We start from the raw sequence: 18685 nt of genomic DNA, 5'->3' as shown, positions 1-18685 counted from the left end.
ATCAGTCGATCGTTTGAATGTAAATCGAATAAAGATGAACGGAGCAATATTTTTGGTGTGTGGATTGTGTGCTTTAGTTGCTGGCCAAAACATAATCAATAAAAACGATATTAGTAAGAGAAGTACGTACGATACCGACAATAGACAAGGAGTACAACTCAGCCAAGGAACAACTGATCAAGGAACACTCGACCAAGGTAAACTTGACCAAGGCGGATATGATCAAAGTGCGTACAGACAAGGTGTGACACTAGAACAAGGAACGCTGGAAAACGATCAAGGAACACATGGAAATGCAGTAACAGTAGATCAAGGGACGCACGACCAAAGCACATATGGACAATCAGTGCAGCTAATCCAAGGGTCGCACGACCAAGGCGCATATGGAAAATCAGTACAACTTAACCAAGTGACGCACAACCAAGGAACATATGAACAAGCAGTTCCAGTAGATCAAGGGACACACGACCAAGCTATAAACGTTCAAGGATCGTACGATTTGCAAGGCACTCAAGTCCAAGACGCACACAGTGAGAATATATTATCAGACGGGCCCGCAAAAATCCAATACCAGGAGGTCGAAAAGGAGGTGGTCCAACCGTACCCGGTCGAAGTTGAGAAACGTGTACCGTACCCGGTAAAGGTCGAGGTGCCTGTTGACCGCCCCTACCCGGTTCACGTGCCCAAGCCATATCCGGTGCCTGTGGAAAAGCCCGTCCCGTATGAAATCAAAGTCAATGTGCCGCAACCGTACACTGTCTACAAGCAAGTCCCGTATGAAGTCAAGGTACCCATCGATAAACCGTACACCGTCCACGTACCCAAACCGTACACCGTTTTGGTCGAAAAGCGCGTACCTTACGAAGTCATCAAACACGTACCTTACCACGTCGGTGTGTTCATCGACAGACCGTACACCGTGTTCATGCCCTACGAGAAGCACGTACCGTACATGGTGGAGAGGCCGATTCCATACCCGATCACCGTTCCAGTCGACCGGCCGTACCAGGTGATTGTCGAGAAGCACGTACCATACACCGTCCAGAAACCCGTCCCGTACGTCGTGCACAAGCCCGTCCCGTACAAGGTAAAGGTCCCGGAGAGAATCGAAGTCCCGGTACCGTACCATACGGCTAGCACTCAAACGGAAAGGCCCTTTTCGTACGATTCGTGGATGCCGTACCGCAATGAATTCTCTGACAAAAAACCCGGACACTATTTCGAAAAAAGTTTAAACCATCATGGTTATGATCATAAATTTTAAATAAGTATACTTATACCTACCTAGTCATTCTTTATATTCGCTGTTTAGAATATTTTAAGCTGGTCATAAATATTATATTATATTATGCAAATATATACAATTTTTTTATGTTTTATTATGCAAAATTTGTTATTCATATTATTATATTTCTATATAACTCGAAATCAAAGTGCTTTCGCTGCATACTTTATATATATATTATTATTTATATTGATCCATTCTCCAATAATAATTGGATTTCTATAGTGATTTTATTTCTTGTACACTACATTTAGTATAGAAGGCAGATACCTAATAATATAGTTTGTTCATTGAAGAGCCAAGTTAACGATTTGAGCTTATTATGTAGTGCACAGAGTCGAGAAACGTTGGTAACAGAACGTTTTGTTTACATAAAATATTATAATAAACTAAAAACCTTATCGTATAACATGAACAACGTATGTACCATGTACATATAAAATATTAAGTAAGTGGGTACATTGTATACTTTTTTTTATATCAAAAATACATACTTAATATTTTTACAAAACATTAAACTCAAGACAGTCGAACGAACAAGATTTGAATACCGCTTGACGTTATATTGACAACATTGTATTTAAAAATACTCGTTTTTTAACTTCATTACGGTTATAGTTTTTTTTAGTTCCGCCGGTTTCATAAACTCAGTAAGTATTCACTATAGTATAATTATTATTACTATGCAATATTTATATATAAATAATATTATACTATTATTCATATTATTAGTATATTACATAATACTTAAATAGTTATAATATCGTATCGGTTAGAATCATAATTCAAAACAAAGAGATAACATATTATTATCTAGTAAGTATACTAATATTATGGTTTTATGTTGGGCATCGGTAGTAAAAAACGTTGTATACTTGTATATAGTGAAGGATAAATGAATGTAGATTGTAGGTGTAGATACTTAATAAGCTGTTTTCGGTTAAAAATATATATTTTATTTCGTACTAACCCGTTTAAATAATTCTATTGACGTGGAAATTAAATTATTATTCAAATAGCGTAGGCATGTAATATGTTTCTGGCTTCGCGCCCGATGCAATCAATTAATTGATTTTTTTTTTCAACTCATTTAATGTAATATATTATAATATCTACGATTTAAAATAATATTGTCATATGAAATAATATAATAATATCCTATGGGGATAGGTGGGTATAAGCTATTGCCACACCTAAAAAAAATTAGTTCAGCGCCACTGCATATACCACGCAGTATACTTATCAGTGATAATGGATTTTGGATTAATACCACCCTGTCAGTATCCACTAATTCTTACTCATCGTCGTCGTCTCACAGAATCAGTCGAGTTCATCATGAATCTCCGTACCACCCTCATTATTTACAACAAACGCAACATATGACCTTGAGTAGTTGCCTCCCAGTGCAGATAGAAAAAAACCTATGACGAATGTGTCAAGATTGTTCAGCTGTGTGCTGCTGCTGACTTTATATTGACCGTCGTGTCTCCATCCATACCCCGTCACTGTCATTTTCGGTTTGTCCGGAATTATATCGACCTCCAACATTTCGAATCGCGCACATGAGGACTGCTGTCCCTGCAGCGCGTTTTTCAAACGTCCATGAATCGGTGGTGATAAATTCCGTAATATTCTCCGTTCTCATTTCTGCGGAAGACTTAAATTCTTCGATCACAACCGCCGGTCCAACGTTTATGACAGACGACTGCAGTTATCACCACTGAAAAATGACGTCGATAATTTATCTACACTGCGAAGTGCGAAGCAGAACAAACACTGCTGTTATTGGTAAGTTCAATGATCTGTGCATAGCTGCAGCTTGTGAAGCTTCGTCCAGTGTGTCTAACAGAACTCGAATCGAGCCAACTTCCAGTGAATATTACTCTGTACTCCCTCCCCCAACCGTATTTCAAAGTAAAACCTGTCCCGCCCAATTTCCGGTGGGTATTATTCATCGGGGGCACATCCTGTGTCATAGCGTCATCCTAGTTATACCTACAATCTCGAATTCTTACCTACAAATTATTAATTAATTAATTAAATTATTTACTATATCATTTATTCCGAAGTCGAAGCTCCCAATGAACCGTAACTGATTAAATCCGTTGTCATGTTATCTCCGTCTAGAGCAGTTGCGCATATGCCGTGGCGGTTTATTGGTTTTATTGGTCTGATAACGACCTATGGGCAATAGCCCATTAGACAATCACCGCTGCAAGCTGTTTATGGTCAGTCCTGGACTATACGAACATCCTGGAATAATAATGTTTTATATGTTTTTTAAAATTTTCGATTTTCGATTTTATATGGAGTGAACTAACCCTGCGTGTTAATGCCTACACTGTAAGTACATAATAAATTTAATATTATATAGGTAATATAATATTATTGTATTTATTAAAGTGACCATAATCTGAGAAATTGGAATTGAGATTGTACGATTCTTACTCTTAACACAACAGTTTTATGCTGTTTTAATAATAATTGGTTTGCCTGCGGTTATTTACAGTGAACTATTTTAGTAGTTATATTATTTTATTTTTTTAACTGTCATAATATTTTACACAACAACAGTTATTTTAATGTAAAAAACAGTATAATATGTCCATTGCTTATTAATCCAACCGAGTAATCAACTAATAATATTATATAACATCAATGGCGTAACTGGGAGTATTATTTATTGCTTTGTATGATGAAGAGGGGAGGTGCTGAAAAGTGTAATACATATTTATATATATTTTAAAATATTAAAAGTAGTTTTTATTAATCAAGCTTTTATTTTTAATACCTATAATACTATTTGTTAAAAAATATATCATACATAATACACTATGTATATACATATGTATACTAAATAATACAACATACGTTAGAATCAAAATAATTACAACCACCGAGTGAAACCCTCCTGTATAGTATAGTATCATTATTCATTAGGTACTACATAGTTGAATGATATGAGATAAAGGGATTTGTCCGCTGACCACTAATTGAAAAAAAGGTTATGTTGGCCGAATAAGGAAATGTTCATCAATGCAGGGAGGGTATATATATATATAACTTGTATATAATCGTGAACAATATATAGGGTATCTGTATTGTTTGCTTTTGTCAGAGAATATGAAACTGCCCAAAGTACTGCACAACAATATGCTCGCTATGGCATATAATGATCTAAACAAAAATTATGTATATAAGTATGTAGCTTAACGTTTCAAAGTAATATTCCAAAGGTATCATTAATATCTTTAGGTACTCTTAGACTAAAGTTAGTTGTGTAAAAAATAAGATTTGGATGGCTGTTTCATGCAACAACTGTTCTTTTAATATATACGTTAAAAAGTATTTCATCTGCGAGTTTAATTTTTATCCAAATATACATACATTATTCGACAACTTTTGTATGTAATTCAAAATCATTTATACGGCGATATTTACGTCTAAATCGATTCTGAAACATTATAATATGCATTTGTTCATTTTGTAGAGATTTAATAAACATAAGATATATTATTATTTTTTAAACCGTAAAAAATCAGTTTAAAACAGACTACAATAATAAATAAAAATACTTGTAAATATTATAGACTTGAAAAACTAATTAATAACTTTATTAGTTATAAATACTAGATTCACCGTTCACCACATCCCACTAGGTCTTGAATCGAAATTGGAGTTCTTATTTAATAATTATAATTGATATAAGTACCTACTTATATTATATTATTTAAAATACATTATAAACTTTCTTTTCATTTTGTTTGATTAGAACATTTACTGTGATGTTTTATGTTAATTTACATACATAATTTTACTTGGCTTTTAAAATATTATAGATATGCAGCTAACGTAAATCAATATCATGATTCATGACTTTTAAGTTATCCAAAACTGAGAAATGACGTTTAAGTCAGCGAAATAATTTTTAAAAGTGGATTTATTTTTAGGAAGTTTTTATTTTCCAAATTAAATTTAACTTTTAGGTATATTATTTATGCTACAATAACTGTAAGTACTATGCAGTTAAAAGGATAAATATTAATCGGATATTTTGAGGGATAAAGCCCTCATGGCTCTCATTAAAAGTTTTTGTGTGGGGGGGACTAAGTCGACTCAAGCCCCCCTCACGATTTCCTCCTATGACTATAACATATTCGTTTCCGAAGTAAACTTAATTCACTCATTTAAATTTAACAACAACAACTATAACATTGTTCATACATTATTATTTTACTATTTTTATTTATCTATTTTTACCTATTCAAAAGTTGTCGATCACGTAGCTACATAATTTAAATCAAAAACACAAAGTTGATTATTTTGAAATAACATGTTATTTATTAATAAGTGTAGTGATAATATCGTATATTAGCACAATAAAACTACAACACTAATGTTATTATAGTATAATATCTAATTATATTAGCATTTAGCACGGTTCAATGATATATTAAATTAATACATATTAATAAACATCAGAATCAATTATAGCCAATCCTAATACATATCATAATTCATAATAATGTTATTTTAAATACCTATTTATTTTTTCTCAATTCGATTTATTTTAATGCATCTTGCACTCAAATATACGATGCGTAAAATGTATCGGTCATAACACTCATAATGTCATAACATTATTATATGTGTTTAAAAAAACTATAATAACATACTAATGAACAACTTAAAATTAAAAATTATAAATATTATTAACTATGCTCTTTTAGGTAGTTTTTTTTACCCTGGTTCATGAATGAACTACAATTTAATATTTTGTTTATGTTAAATCATGGATGAATAAGATTAGTATTAATTTAATATTATTTAATACTATAATAATATATACATAAATCATAGCCGCTAGTTTGTTTTTAACTATCTATTATATTTTACTCTAATTATTAAAAATTCAACAATTCGATGAGTAAAATAGAGCGGCAAAATATGAAAGTATCTCTAACGACTGAATATCTAAAATGTATGGTAAAAGTTGAGAATAATTACTATGCATAACAAATAGGTAGCAATTTATATACCTAAACATCAAATATTTTCTTTCGATCAAATCGATTAGTTATAACGAAACGTTTAAAAACTATTTAATTAATTTAGGTATTTCATTTTTAAAAATGTATTATGTAGGTACTACCTATGTGTGATGTGTCTCATATAATATTATATTAGTTTGAAAATGTTATTCCTCACTGTTATGATGATATTTTGTTCGAACAAAACATAAATATCGAAGTCCGAACACGACATGTTATAACAATGTAATAAATAATATTAAGTTCTACTACCGACTTAATGTAATAATATCATATAGTAACAACAGCAACAACAGCATCATAATACATGTAACACCATTATTAAGGTGTTATAATTATACGATTTTCGTATCACGCACTAATAAAGTTCGTTGGTATAAAAGTATCGTTTATCCTAAAACGTGTTATGACATTATTATAATATTATTATGCGACAATTCGTCGAGATTAGAAAGTAGATTAGTGCGGAAAACGTAAGAGGGGAAGGGGGGTCATCTCTACAACAGAATTCCTAGACGAACGGTGGTATAATGTTAGATCACACAATACACACTACAAAAAGCCGAGCGTGCGAACGAACGGACATCAGTCCATCGCTGCGTTCACATAGGACGTACCTACCCATTGGCGAGCACTGAGTAAGTTTCCATAACGATGACGGTAATATTGTGGAGAATGACGTACGTCGTCGGGCTGTGCGCATTTGTCGCTGGCGGAGTGGAGTTGCAGACCAACAAGACCGAAGAAAACGCTACGGTGACGACGACAGCGGCAGCGACAACGACGACGATGACGGACGACGGCAAGGGACACGAAAAGCGAGGCGTCTTTGACACCGGTTACGGTTACGGGGCCACCAGTTTCAGTAACGTGGTAAGCGGTCCACACTTCCAGCACGGGCACGAGCAGCGAGTGGTCATCGCCAAAACGATCATCCGGGAGGTGGCTCAACCGTACCCTGTCGAAGTTGAGAAACGCATACCGTACCCAGTAAAGGTCGAAGTGCCCGTTGACCGGCCTTACCCGGTACACGTGCCCAAGCCATATCCAGTCCACGTGAACAAGCCCGTCCCGTATGAGGTCAAAGTCAACGTGCCGCAACCGTACACTGTCTACAAGCAAGTCCCGTATGAAGTCAAGGTACCCGTCGACAAACCGTACACCGTCCACGTACCCCAACCGTACACCGTTTACGTCGAGAAGCGTGTACCTTACGAAGTCGTCAAGCACGTTCCTTATCCTGTCAAGGTGTTCGTGGACAAGCCATACACCGTACAGGTACCCGTTGACAAACACATACCGTACGCCGTCGAAAAACCCGTTCCTTATCCAGTAAAAGTACCAGTAGATCGCCCGTACCAGGTAACCGTCGAGAAGCACGTGCCGTATCCCGTCGAAAAACCTGTACCTTATACGGTTGAGAAACGAGTGCCGTATCCTGTCAAAGTTCCCGTCAAAGTTGAAGTCCCAGTGCCTTATGAAGTAAAAAGTCACGAACAAAAATTATTTTGGCCAACGCAGCCTAAAGAAAAAGTAGAACAACAGCAACAACAGTACGAACCTGAAGAACAAGTGCAACACCAACAGTACGAATCCGAAGAACAATCTCAACCGCAACAATATAAGTCAAAAGTACAGACACAATCACAACATTACATACTCGTAGAACAATCTCAACCACAACAATATAAACCAGAAGTTCAGACACAACCACAACAATACGAACACGAAGAACAATATCAACCACAACAATATAAACCAGAAGAACAGTCTCGATCACAACAATACGAACCCGTAGAACAGTCTCAACCACAACAATACGAATCTGAAAAACAGTCGCAACCGCAACAACAGTATGTGTACGAAGTAAAACCACAACAACCACAACAACAGTATGTGCACGAAGTAAAACCACAACAGCCACAACAACAATATGATAGCGAAGAACAGTTGCAACCACAAAAGCAGTATGTATACGAATTAAAACCACAACCACAACAACAGTATGAAAACGAAGGACAGTCGCAACTACAACAGAAGTATGTGCACGAATTAAAACTACATCAACAACAACAATATGAAGACAAAGAACAACTACAAAAACAAGATGATAGCGCTGAACAAGAACAACAATCTGACGAGCACTCAGAACAATCGCTGCAACAAGGCGAACCTGAGAACAATAATTATCGATAAATTTTTAAATTATTTTTTACTAGTCATAAGTCATAACTATATTATGTCCATATTGTATTGTTTTTGTTAGGTTAGATTAGGTTTTGTATCGCAGTTACCGAAACCAAAATATGTATTCAACGATATAATGTACTTACCTCGGTTGATAACGAATTTTATGTAAATAGATATATTATCTAATGAATAATCAAATAAAGACTTATTTTATATTAAAATCTGTTTTTTTTTTCAATTTGATAATATAATTGATGTGAACATAATATGTCTACTATTCAGATGACGTTGATCTCTGGATATGTTTCCTCCTTATTTCGATCCACAACTGGAAGATAACATTTTATGTAAAAGTTTATTTTCAAACTAAAATCAGTTTTCGCAATTTAATCAACTTGAACAGTTCAAGCATTATTTAAGCATTTTGATCTTATTCGACAAATTAATATAGTTGTGCGATTGTGCCCATATTATAGTTTTAAACAAAATATTTGAAACAATATCCACAATTTAAAAACAATTAATCATAAATAATTCATAATAATATGATAACCTAAATTAATATACCTATTATTACGATTAAAAATGATAATTTATTAATGAACATTGTTTAATTTTAAAATTTAAACACACGCATATTGTGACTTCTCTGTGTAAATAAAAGGTATTATTGATAGGTAGAATGCAATTAACCAGTATAATATAAAAGTAAATAACAATATTTAAAAATTGTTACTCATAATATGAAATATCAATAAATTAACCTTAATATTTATAATATACTCTCAACCAATTATTGAATTAAAATATGATTACTATTTACTACTAAAGTTATAGATATATAATTGCTTAATTAAATATTTTGTACAATTAATACAAATGATAATAACAATAGTTATATCTAAGTCATTGTTATATAACTATAATAAGGTAACGATAACAATAATGAATTATATTTTGCGAGATGTCTACAATTACAATTATATAAAGAGTTCTGCAAATTTGTTCCATTTTTTATTTTTTCCATCTACATGATATATTTTAGTGATTAAACATCATTCGTGTGAACATTTAATAGATAATTAAAGCATTAATGATAATTTCGTGAACATTAAAAACTTCTAGAAAAAAGTTCATGGGTAGAAGGATATTTAAAAAAATTCTATTTTTACTATTTCATACACAAGTTATACAACAAGCGTATTATGCATACCAGTATACGCTTTACTTATTTCGATGTATGCAGTTATATATGCAGCGACCGTAGCAAATTAAACTGTAATGTCATATTAAGTAATTTAAAAACAGCATTATCTGCAGCTAATGCTAATAGAATACTGTTGGTAATAATTTATTGTTCAGAAATACCCATTATGAACCCGACATGATTACCGACCAAATTATTATATAAATTATATTTGGAAATATAAAGTATATCAATAAAAAAATTTAAAAAAAAAAAAACGAAAGAAAAACGGGATCAATAAAAACATGTATGTGATTGTTGATATTAATATTATATTATGTAATATGGACTCTTAATAAGCCATTAATTATCTTAAATTATCTATTATAAATATTTTAAATTTATAATCTTAACATGGGTGCCCCAATGCATTGCACCCCAACCCTCTACGGATTTATAAATGATAATATAATTGTTAAACAAGTAAAATATTAAACAAGGAAAAATGTTTAATTTAAATAAAAAAGTTGAACAACTTTGTTCACATATTAAATTCAACTATGCGTATCTACGCTACACAACCCGTTATTCGGATTATTATTCTAGTGTTGAGAACCAATATGCACCATTCGGCAAACTTCAAATGCTATGGCCTCGCTTACTGTTTTTGATTTTATGACAAAAGGTATTAGTTTTCCGATTGAGATATCTAGTATTATACATTTTCTATTGTATAAATTATACGACTTCTAAATAGTTCAAAAATAATAACCAGATCGCTAAACAAGGTTCGCTGAAAAAAAAACCCATCAAAAGTAAGTCTGTATAAAGTAAAAAAACAGTATTTATTCTATATCCAAAATTATATGAGTGTCATGTACAAGGTATATTACAATCGTTAAATCGAATCACATTTTAAGTTACAAGTATACAAAGTTTTTACAAAATATATAAATCTGATCCATGTTAATAACTGTGGCTTCCGTGTTCGCTGACGGAGTGTCCACCGTACGAGTGTTCTTCATGGTGGTGTGGTACTTCGTATGGAACAGGTACTTCGACTTTGACGGGAAATTTGACAGGGTACGGCACTGCTTTCTCGACCGTGTACGGCACTGGTTTGTCGACAGGATAAGGCACGTGTTTCTCGACTGTAACCGGGTACGGGCGATCCACAGGAACTTTGACCGGGTAAGGCACCGGCTTCTCGACGGTATACGGTACGTGTTTCGTTACCGGTACGTGTACGGTGTACGGCTTATCAACGGGAACCTTGACTTCATATGGTACGTGCTTGGTGACCTCGTAAGGGACGCGCTTCTCCACGTAAACGGTATAAGGTTTGGGAACGTGGACGGTGTACGGTTTGTCGACAGGTACCTTGACTTCATAAGGAACCTGTTTATAGACGGTGTACGGTTGGGGTACCTTCACTTTGACTTCGTACGGGACAGGCTTGTCGACGTGCACTGGATATGGCTTAGGAACGTGAACTGGGTATGGGCGGTCGACGGGCACCTCGACCTTTACAGGGTATGGTACGTGTTTCTCAACCTCGACAGGGTACGGTTGGGCGACCTCCTTGATGATGGTCTTAGACAGCACTTGTGGTTCGTGGTGGAAGTCATGACCGGTCAGCTCGTGGCCGAAACTGCTGGAGCCGTATCCATAGCCGTTGTCAAAAATGCCTCTCTTGCCTTGGTTTTTGCCATCATCGGACTCTGGTTTCTTCTCGTCCTGCGTTTTCGCCGCCAGAGCAAAGGCGCACAACCCGACCACGGACGCCACGAGTAAAATCCTCTTCATATTGTTATTCGTTTTGAACGGAACAATCGACTGATGTCCGTTCGTCTGCGCGCTTGGCTTTTGTAGTGACCACTGTGTCTTGCACCAATGAAGTCCAGTGCGTCACCCCCACTCATAGTTCGGCCATAGATTGATACATTGCACGCGTCTACTTTCTATTGTTGTTTATTGCCTACCTACTGTTTACTTTTTACATGATACCATCAATTTTATACCATTTCATAATACTTTGTAGTTTGTGTAAGACAATGTAATTAAAACGTCTTTGGTATTGAACGGTTATCCAAAATATGATATATTGGTTTTTAACATTATGTGCGCTATATCATTATTTTGTTATGTAAAATGTAAATAAAGATTTATTTTATCCACAATTCGTTATAATAATGTAAATTAAACCACAATAATTATTGGGACTTGCAGTTTTTAACGATTTATTGCAGGTAAATCGTCGTTCACCTGTATAATTTTCTGTATTGATGTATCATACTAAATCATAATAATTTACATTAAACGTTTTTATGATTTTGAAACAATATTATGTTATCCGTATTGCCATTAATACAATAATTTTGTAATTATGTAATTCTTAGGGAATATATTTTACAATTTTATCTGTCACGTAATTTATATTATTGTCGCGATCGATAAGTTTGATTTCAAAACTCGTGATGCTTAAAATCCATAAACATGTATGATAAATCTCTGTGGAAGTGTAGAGCGTGAACACTCGTACCTATGTAACCTATAGTGACTTACGTAATTAGACGTTTGGTTACAGCTAATAATAGTGATAAGAACAGCATAGAGGTAGCTGATACAAAACACCCTGTTACACAACTTATTTGCATACTATGACAAAATAAATAGTTATCAATATATAATTACTGTATCTACTATTGAAGAATTTGAAAAAAGCCAATGAAAGTGTTTGCATTGTTAAACAAAGTAACTGATAGGTACCTATGTATTTTTAGTTGATATAATGGAAATCAAAATACTATTTTACACATTGGTTGAAATGGATTAATTTCATTTTTTTGAATTTATCGTGACCTCAAATATATTGTTTGTAGACTATCAATCAATGAGCTATTTGCGAGGGTACCTAGTATAATGACGTGAAAAACACTTCCTTCATATTATTACGGAATATAGCTTTTTACTATGATCTACTATGTATTAATAGTAATTTATAAATTATAATGATATGTAGCTTGACTCAGCGCGTTAGCTGCTATCAGTCGTGCAATGTGACTAAGAGTAGGTACCGTCCGATGCTACAAGTTCCCGGATAGGTGGCCATCCGGATTTGTAGTAGCAAAAACCTTGCCACACATACACGTATTACGTAACTACAGTAAAAACCTTACCGTATACCAATCCTACGTACCATAGTCCATAATCCCTACTATAAATAATAGCCATAATTGCTGGCTTAAGTTCAAAAAAAAAAAAATTATAATAGACACGTCATGTGTCATATAACATTTTATTTTGTTTGAATAAACATGGAGTCCCGCCTAACCTAACTATTTCTGATAACTTTACTAAATTCATTATAATATTGAAACGTCGACCGGCAATTGCAATTTGCAAGTATGGCATGACTACTTACTGAATAAGTCTCGTTTCAACTCTAGCCACCAGCTAGGTCATCGGTAAAGTAAAATATATCATACTTATATATTTTAACGTTAATGGCATTTTGATTGCATTGTACTTGTTGTAACTTTGTGTCTTGTAAAATTTAACATCAAAATCTTTTCATATCCCCCAGTTTAATATACTTATATAATTATACGTCTGTATGTCTGATAGTTATGACAATGTAACTGTAACTAAATAAATATTAAAACTATTTTAATTTAAAATAAGAGAAATTATTTGATTTCATGTAGATATTATTAGTTTCAAAAGAAGAGATACTAACGCAAAACAAAATTCTCATTACTCAACTTCCTTAGTTAAATCATAAATAAGTTTAATAAATAACGTATTTTATAACTTAATTGTTCTTTGAATTATTTATACAATAATAAAGCAATAAGTATTGTTGATTTTTAAGATTTGTAATTATGTAATTTGGTTTGATTTTACAAAAATATATCACCTACCTATTGATTTTTAAATTGTATCCGGGCTCAGTTTACATAATATCACCAATTTAAATTTGATAGTAACTCGGATGCAGTTTATATTTGTGATTTTTTGTTTACCTATATCTTTATCACAGTTTAAAATCACTGAAGTTATAATATTATGCATTATAGGGATAAATTCAAAGTGAATATGTGGTTTTACGGTCGCATATAGTCTCATATATGATATACAGATAACCATTTGATTGAAATATAATATAATAATATAACATGTAGGTATGTTGCTCATATGAAATGTGTAACAAATTTAATATTAACCAACATTCCGACAATTTAGAACAAACGTCTTGTTTGGGAGCTTAAAGTAAATAATCGATTGACGACGACCAGAGAAATCAACGAATTGATGATTTAGTTACAGTTATGCCGTATAACCAATTTTTAAAAACTATTGCTACTTACACAGTTACACTCACAGACATAACAGTCTTCACGTGGATGTAATAAATAACATGTTATTTATGTGGATATTAGCAATGTTCTCTTTTGAACACAAATAGAAAAATATTATAAAACGAGTCTTTATTTTAAGAATATAATATTATCTTAATACATATTATTACACTATATTATAATACAAAATATTAACATAAAACAAAAACATTTCAAAAACTTTTGTAACAAAAAATAATCAGAATAAGATATGTAACATAATATTATTAAGTATTACATTATGACTAGCAAAACATGACAGTGTATCAATCAATAATTGCCGTGCTCGTGTTGACCGTATTGCGGATGTTTTCCTTCGTATAGGGCCTCTGATGAAGAGTATTTGTCTTTATTTTCGTTTTCCTTGTACGGCACTGGCACTTCGACTTTCACGGGAAATTTGACCGGGTAAGGTACTGGTTTCTCGACGGTATAGGGTACGGGTTTGTGGACGGGGTAAGGCACGTGCTTCTCAACGGTGACCTTGTAAGGGCGGTCGACCGGAACTTTGACCGTATAGGGTACCGGCTTTTCGACGGTATACGGTACGTGTTTCGTTATTGGTACGTGGACGGTGTACGGTTTGTCAACGTAAACTTTTACGGTGTAAGGGACGTGCTTGGTGACCTCGTAAGGGACGCGCTTTTCCACGTAAACGGTGTAGGGTTTGGGCACGTGGACGGTGTACGGCTTGTCAACCGGGTACTTTACTTCATATGGAACGTGTTTGTAGACGGTGTACGGTTGCGGAACCTTTACTTTGACCTCGTATGGGACGGGCTTTTCCACATGGACCACATATGGCTTGGGCACGTGCACTGGGTAAGGGCGATCGACGGGCACTTCGACCTTTACCGGGTACGGTACGCGTTTCTCGACTTCGACTGGGTACGGTTGGGCGACCTCCTTGATGATGGTTTTGGACAATACTTTGCCGTGTCCTTGATGATCGTCACCCGCTTCATATCCATAGTCGGTGTCGAAAATGCCTCTCTTGTCGTGGCTTTTTCCGTCGCCGGACGTCGTTTTCTTCTCGTCTGGCAGTTTTCCGCCAAAAGCGAAAACGCTGCAGCACAGCACGATAACGCAAACTGCCAGTGAAATCCTCATCATTGTTATACGATTTGAATGAAACGATCGACTGATGCTTGCTTAGTCTGCGCGCTAAGCTTTTGTAGTGAACCAAATTATGTGATGTCCGACGAGGAAGTCTCATTTGTGTGTTCCCACCATACCCTTCTCCGGTGATATATTAATATGTATATTTTACTTTCTATTCAACATTATCGTCGTTTGTGTTTATTAGACCATATTAACTATCATTATATATTTTTTATATATAATATTTATTTTAAGGAAATAATGTAAAACAAACAAATTGTTATTTCGTAATTCTCAAAGCCGTACATTTACCTTAGTATTTTACTTACTTACTTTAAGAAAATCTTCCATACTATTGTAGACTTATTGAAATAAAAATTATTTATTTTATATGATGATACAGTTTTAAATGTAGTCACAGTGAATAAAATTATTTGTTTATTTAGGTCCGTATTGTTGTACCTTTATTGAATAATCAATAACCTAGATTTACTTTCGTCAATTTTTTGTAGGAAGCATTATTATATAATATTAAAACATATTTTATTCCACCTAGTCTACTAATTTCATGTTCTATGGATTACAAAAAACTACTTATGGTTTTCTGTGTACATTTTATTCAAAAAGTATAATTTGTATTCAACATAATTAATTTGAATTTATTATTGAAGAAAATATGATCATCAGATTTTACTAAGCTGACTGATTGGTTTTGTTGCGTAAGTTTAGGCAAATTATTAATGTTGTAAAATGAAATAAATATTTTTTATCTATTGCGACTAAAAATATAGCGGGGAAGGACACAACGCCCTCCAATAACTTTTGAATAAGAAATCTATATTAAATACAGCTATATAAATCTATACTATACAATTTTCTTGTAAGTTTCATATTTATGTAAAATATTAGTGAAAATATATCAAGTTGTAGTATCCATATTATAGTATGTAAAACTCTAAGCCTATCTATACAATATTTTTTTTATAAATATTATACCTGATGACAACATTAGTAATTACATGAATAAGTAATACAGAAAAATTATATTCAAGCATAATGCTTATAAAAAATATTTTCATAAGGTACAACAAATTTTATTTTATTTATTAAAAATTGTAATTAATTTTTGTTTATTAATTTGTGTACAATAGTTAATATTTTATACAGATTAAAATAACGGAGAATTACAGAGAGGAAAAGTACTCAGTATAGCACAATAAATTAGAGCATAAAACAGGGAACCAAACGATGTCTCTGTTCCTGCCGGAAATCAAAATCACCAAATATTAAGTTCCCATGTAACATTATGTTATTTTTTCCACCAGCAACATGGCCCTATTTTAATGCAAGTACATCCATAACAACAAATAATTGTGCAGTTTTTCGCGCACATTATAATGAACAATTATTCTATATATCAGATTCACAATTCAATATATTAAAAAAAAATTTTATTTTGAATGTTTAAAACAATGTAGGTATAGATTCTAATTGACATTAGCAACATGTTGGAACTTAGGTACCTATACAAAAACCTATATGATGTAGATAATTTAAAAAAGATTCATTAATATATCAAACTCTATAGAAGCATATAAAAACAAAACTATTTCAAGAATGACATTTATATACATATATATTATATATATTGTAACACACATTTTAATATTTAATTATAATCAACTTAATTAAAATATTGTTGAGCCTTAATCTTAAACTCAAATCAAATAATTGTTGGATGCCAATGAGAGCCCGAATCCCTGAGAGTAAGTAACGTCCGCTGATAGTAGTAGTAAAATCCTTGCCACACATACACGTGTTGCTTACTTAAGGGGGTTCACACTACACCGTGTCGTGTAAAATAATCACGGTTACTATAATTACCAAATGATATCGTACAGTTCAAAATTTTTTTGATAACTTTACTAAATTCATTCTAATAATATTAAAAGTAACATTTCACGTAAGCATTATTAGTTTTAAAAGAAGAGATACTAACGCAAAACAAAGTCCTGATTTCTCAACATCCTTATAGGTAGGTAAATCATAATTTAGTTTAAAAAATAGCGATTTTTTTTTTTATTGGTCTATAGCCCGGAAACTATGGTTGTTAGCTATTGTAGGGGTTACGGTTGGTAGGGGTTATTACGGCTGGTTGGCAGCACATGTATGTGTAGCAAGGTTTTTGCCACTATGGACCTGGGTGGTCACCCATCCGGGAACTAGTAGCGGCTGCTGTTGCATACTTTCAATAACGTTGCGTGATTAATTTCAGGCACTGCGCCGCGCCGAGCCATCATAGCGTTTCTTATTAATTGTTCGTTGATTTATTTATACAATATTAATCAATAAATCTCATTCTCTAATTCTTTAATTTATTATAAAAGTAATTTATGATAAAACAGGTTAATAAAATTAATACCATAACATTATTTTTATTTGGTAATATACTAATATCAGCATTAGAGTATTCAGTGGTGTAGTGGTGAGTATGCAAGGGCATACGCCCTATACAGCATAGGTACTCACTTCACAAATTTATAGGGCATACGTAAATGGCGCCAAACGACCTTTTTTTTTTGTAAACTGCGCCCGAATTCGGAATTGTTATGTATGTCAAAAAAATTGTTATTTATGTAAACTGCACCCAAATTTGTATCTATAATATCACAGAAATTGTTTTTTATCAAAATACCAATGCAGTAACACGTTATCGAATTACGATTGCAGTAATTCGACAATTGATAGTTATCACTTTATCCGGCATCATAGGTCTGCTAAAACCTATCGTACTACTCATACAAGTATTTTTATGTTAATAGAAAAGTGTATGGAGATTCAAATCGAAACAAATATATAGTTAAATAGTGTAAATGAACCCTTTATTTATTAAAAGAAAAATGAAAAAAAAAATGAAAAGTTACAAAGTTTAAATAAATATAATATTGGTGAAACTCCAATTAATGAATAAGTATCAACAATATTATGTTATCATTTCTCCTATATAATAATATAACAAGTACGTTGCTTATGAAATGCGTAAATTGTTTAATATTATCCGACAATCACATAGCTTATAAGTTTATAACAAACGTCTAATTTGGGAACTCATCGTTGATAATCGATTGACGACGACCCGTAAAATCATTGAAAATCCAAAAACAAAAAGGTGGGTAAGTGGATTTCGCTCTGCTGTACAGTAGGTTACAAGTGGGTCACTGTATAATGGATGGTATTAAATTTGAATTCAATGATATAATATCATTGTATAAGAAAAACGATTCTGAGCGGAGACGGTATGTCAGTCTAGGTATAAGACATAATATTATATTATAGTCTATAGTATTTAAAAAAAGTTGACCTATAATAGGTACCTATAATAAATTCCAAATTAATCATATCATAATATCTATTAGGTACTTATAACGCGTTATACATCAACAAAAAACTGTGGTACTCTCATAGATATATA

At 33.0% G+C, this 18685-nt stretch overlaps 3 protein-coding genes across 3 annotated transcripts; 1 reads left to right on the top strand and 2 right to left on the bottom strand.

Annotated features, from left to right (window-relative positions):
* LOC100159914 (cuticular protein-like) lies at window positions 1-1389 on the top strand. The gene has a single exon (NM_001161946.2). The coding sequence runs from the start codon at window positions 35-37 to the stop codon at window positions 1262-1264; it is 1230 nt and encodes a 409-aa protein (NP_001155418.1). The 5' UTR covers window positions 1-34; the 3' UTR covers window positions 1265-1389.
* Window positions 1390-10528: 9139 nt separating this feature from the next.
* Window positions 10529-11571, bottom strand: LOC107884272 (zinc finger protein 512B). The gene has a single exon (XM_016805999.2). The coding sequence runs from the start codon at window positions 11516-11518 to the stop codon at window positions 10679-10681; it is 840 nt and encodes a 279-aa protein (XP_016661488.1). The 5' UTR covers window positions 11519-11571; the 3' UTR covers window positions 10529-10678.
* Window positions 11572-14266: 2695 nt separating this feature from the next.
* On the bottom strand, window positions 14267-15308 carry LOC100166640 (zinc finger protein 512B-like). Its single transcript, XM_001948265.5, has one exon. The coding sequence runs from the start codon at window positions 15223-15225 to the stop codon at window positions 14383-14385; it is 843 nt and encodes a 280-aa protein (XP_001948300.3). The 5' UTR covers window positions 15226-15308; the 3' UTR covers window positions 14267-14382.
* Between the last annotated feature and the right edge of the window lie 3377 nt (window positions 15309-18685).

Source organism: Acyrthosiphon pisum, chromosome A1 (genome assembly GCF_005508785.2).
Source record: "Acyrthosiphon pisum isolate AL4f chromosome A1, pea_aphid_22Mar2018_4r6ur, whole genome shotgun sequence".
NCBI classification, from domain to species: Eukaryota; Metazoa; Arthropoda; class Insecta; order Hemiptera; family Aphididae; genus Acyrthosiphon; species Acyrthosiphon pisum.
The sequence above is the reverse complement of the archived record's forward strand: the minus strand, read 5'-3'. Positions and strand labels throughout refer to the sequence as shown.

Coding starts and splice junctions, on each gene's coding strand:
- LOC100159914 (NM_001161946.2), top strand. CDS start 35: ATGAACGGAGCAATATTTTTGGTGTGTGGATTGTGTGCTTTAGTTGCT.
- LOC107884272 (XM_016805999.2), bottom strand. CDS start 11,518: ATGAAGAGGATTTTACTCGTGGCGTCCGTGGTCGGGTTGTGCGCCTTT.
- LOC100166640 (XM_001948265.5), bottom strand. CDS start 15,225: ATGATGAGGATTTCACTGGCAGTTTGCGTTATCGTGCTGTGCTGCAGC.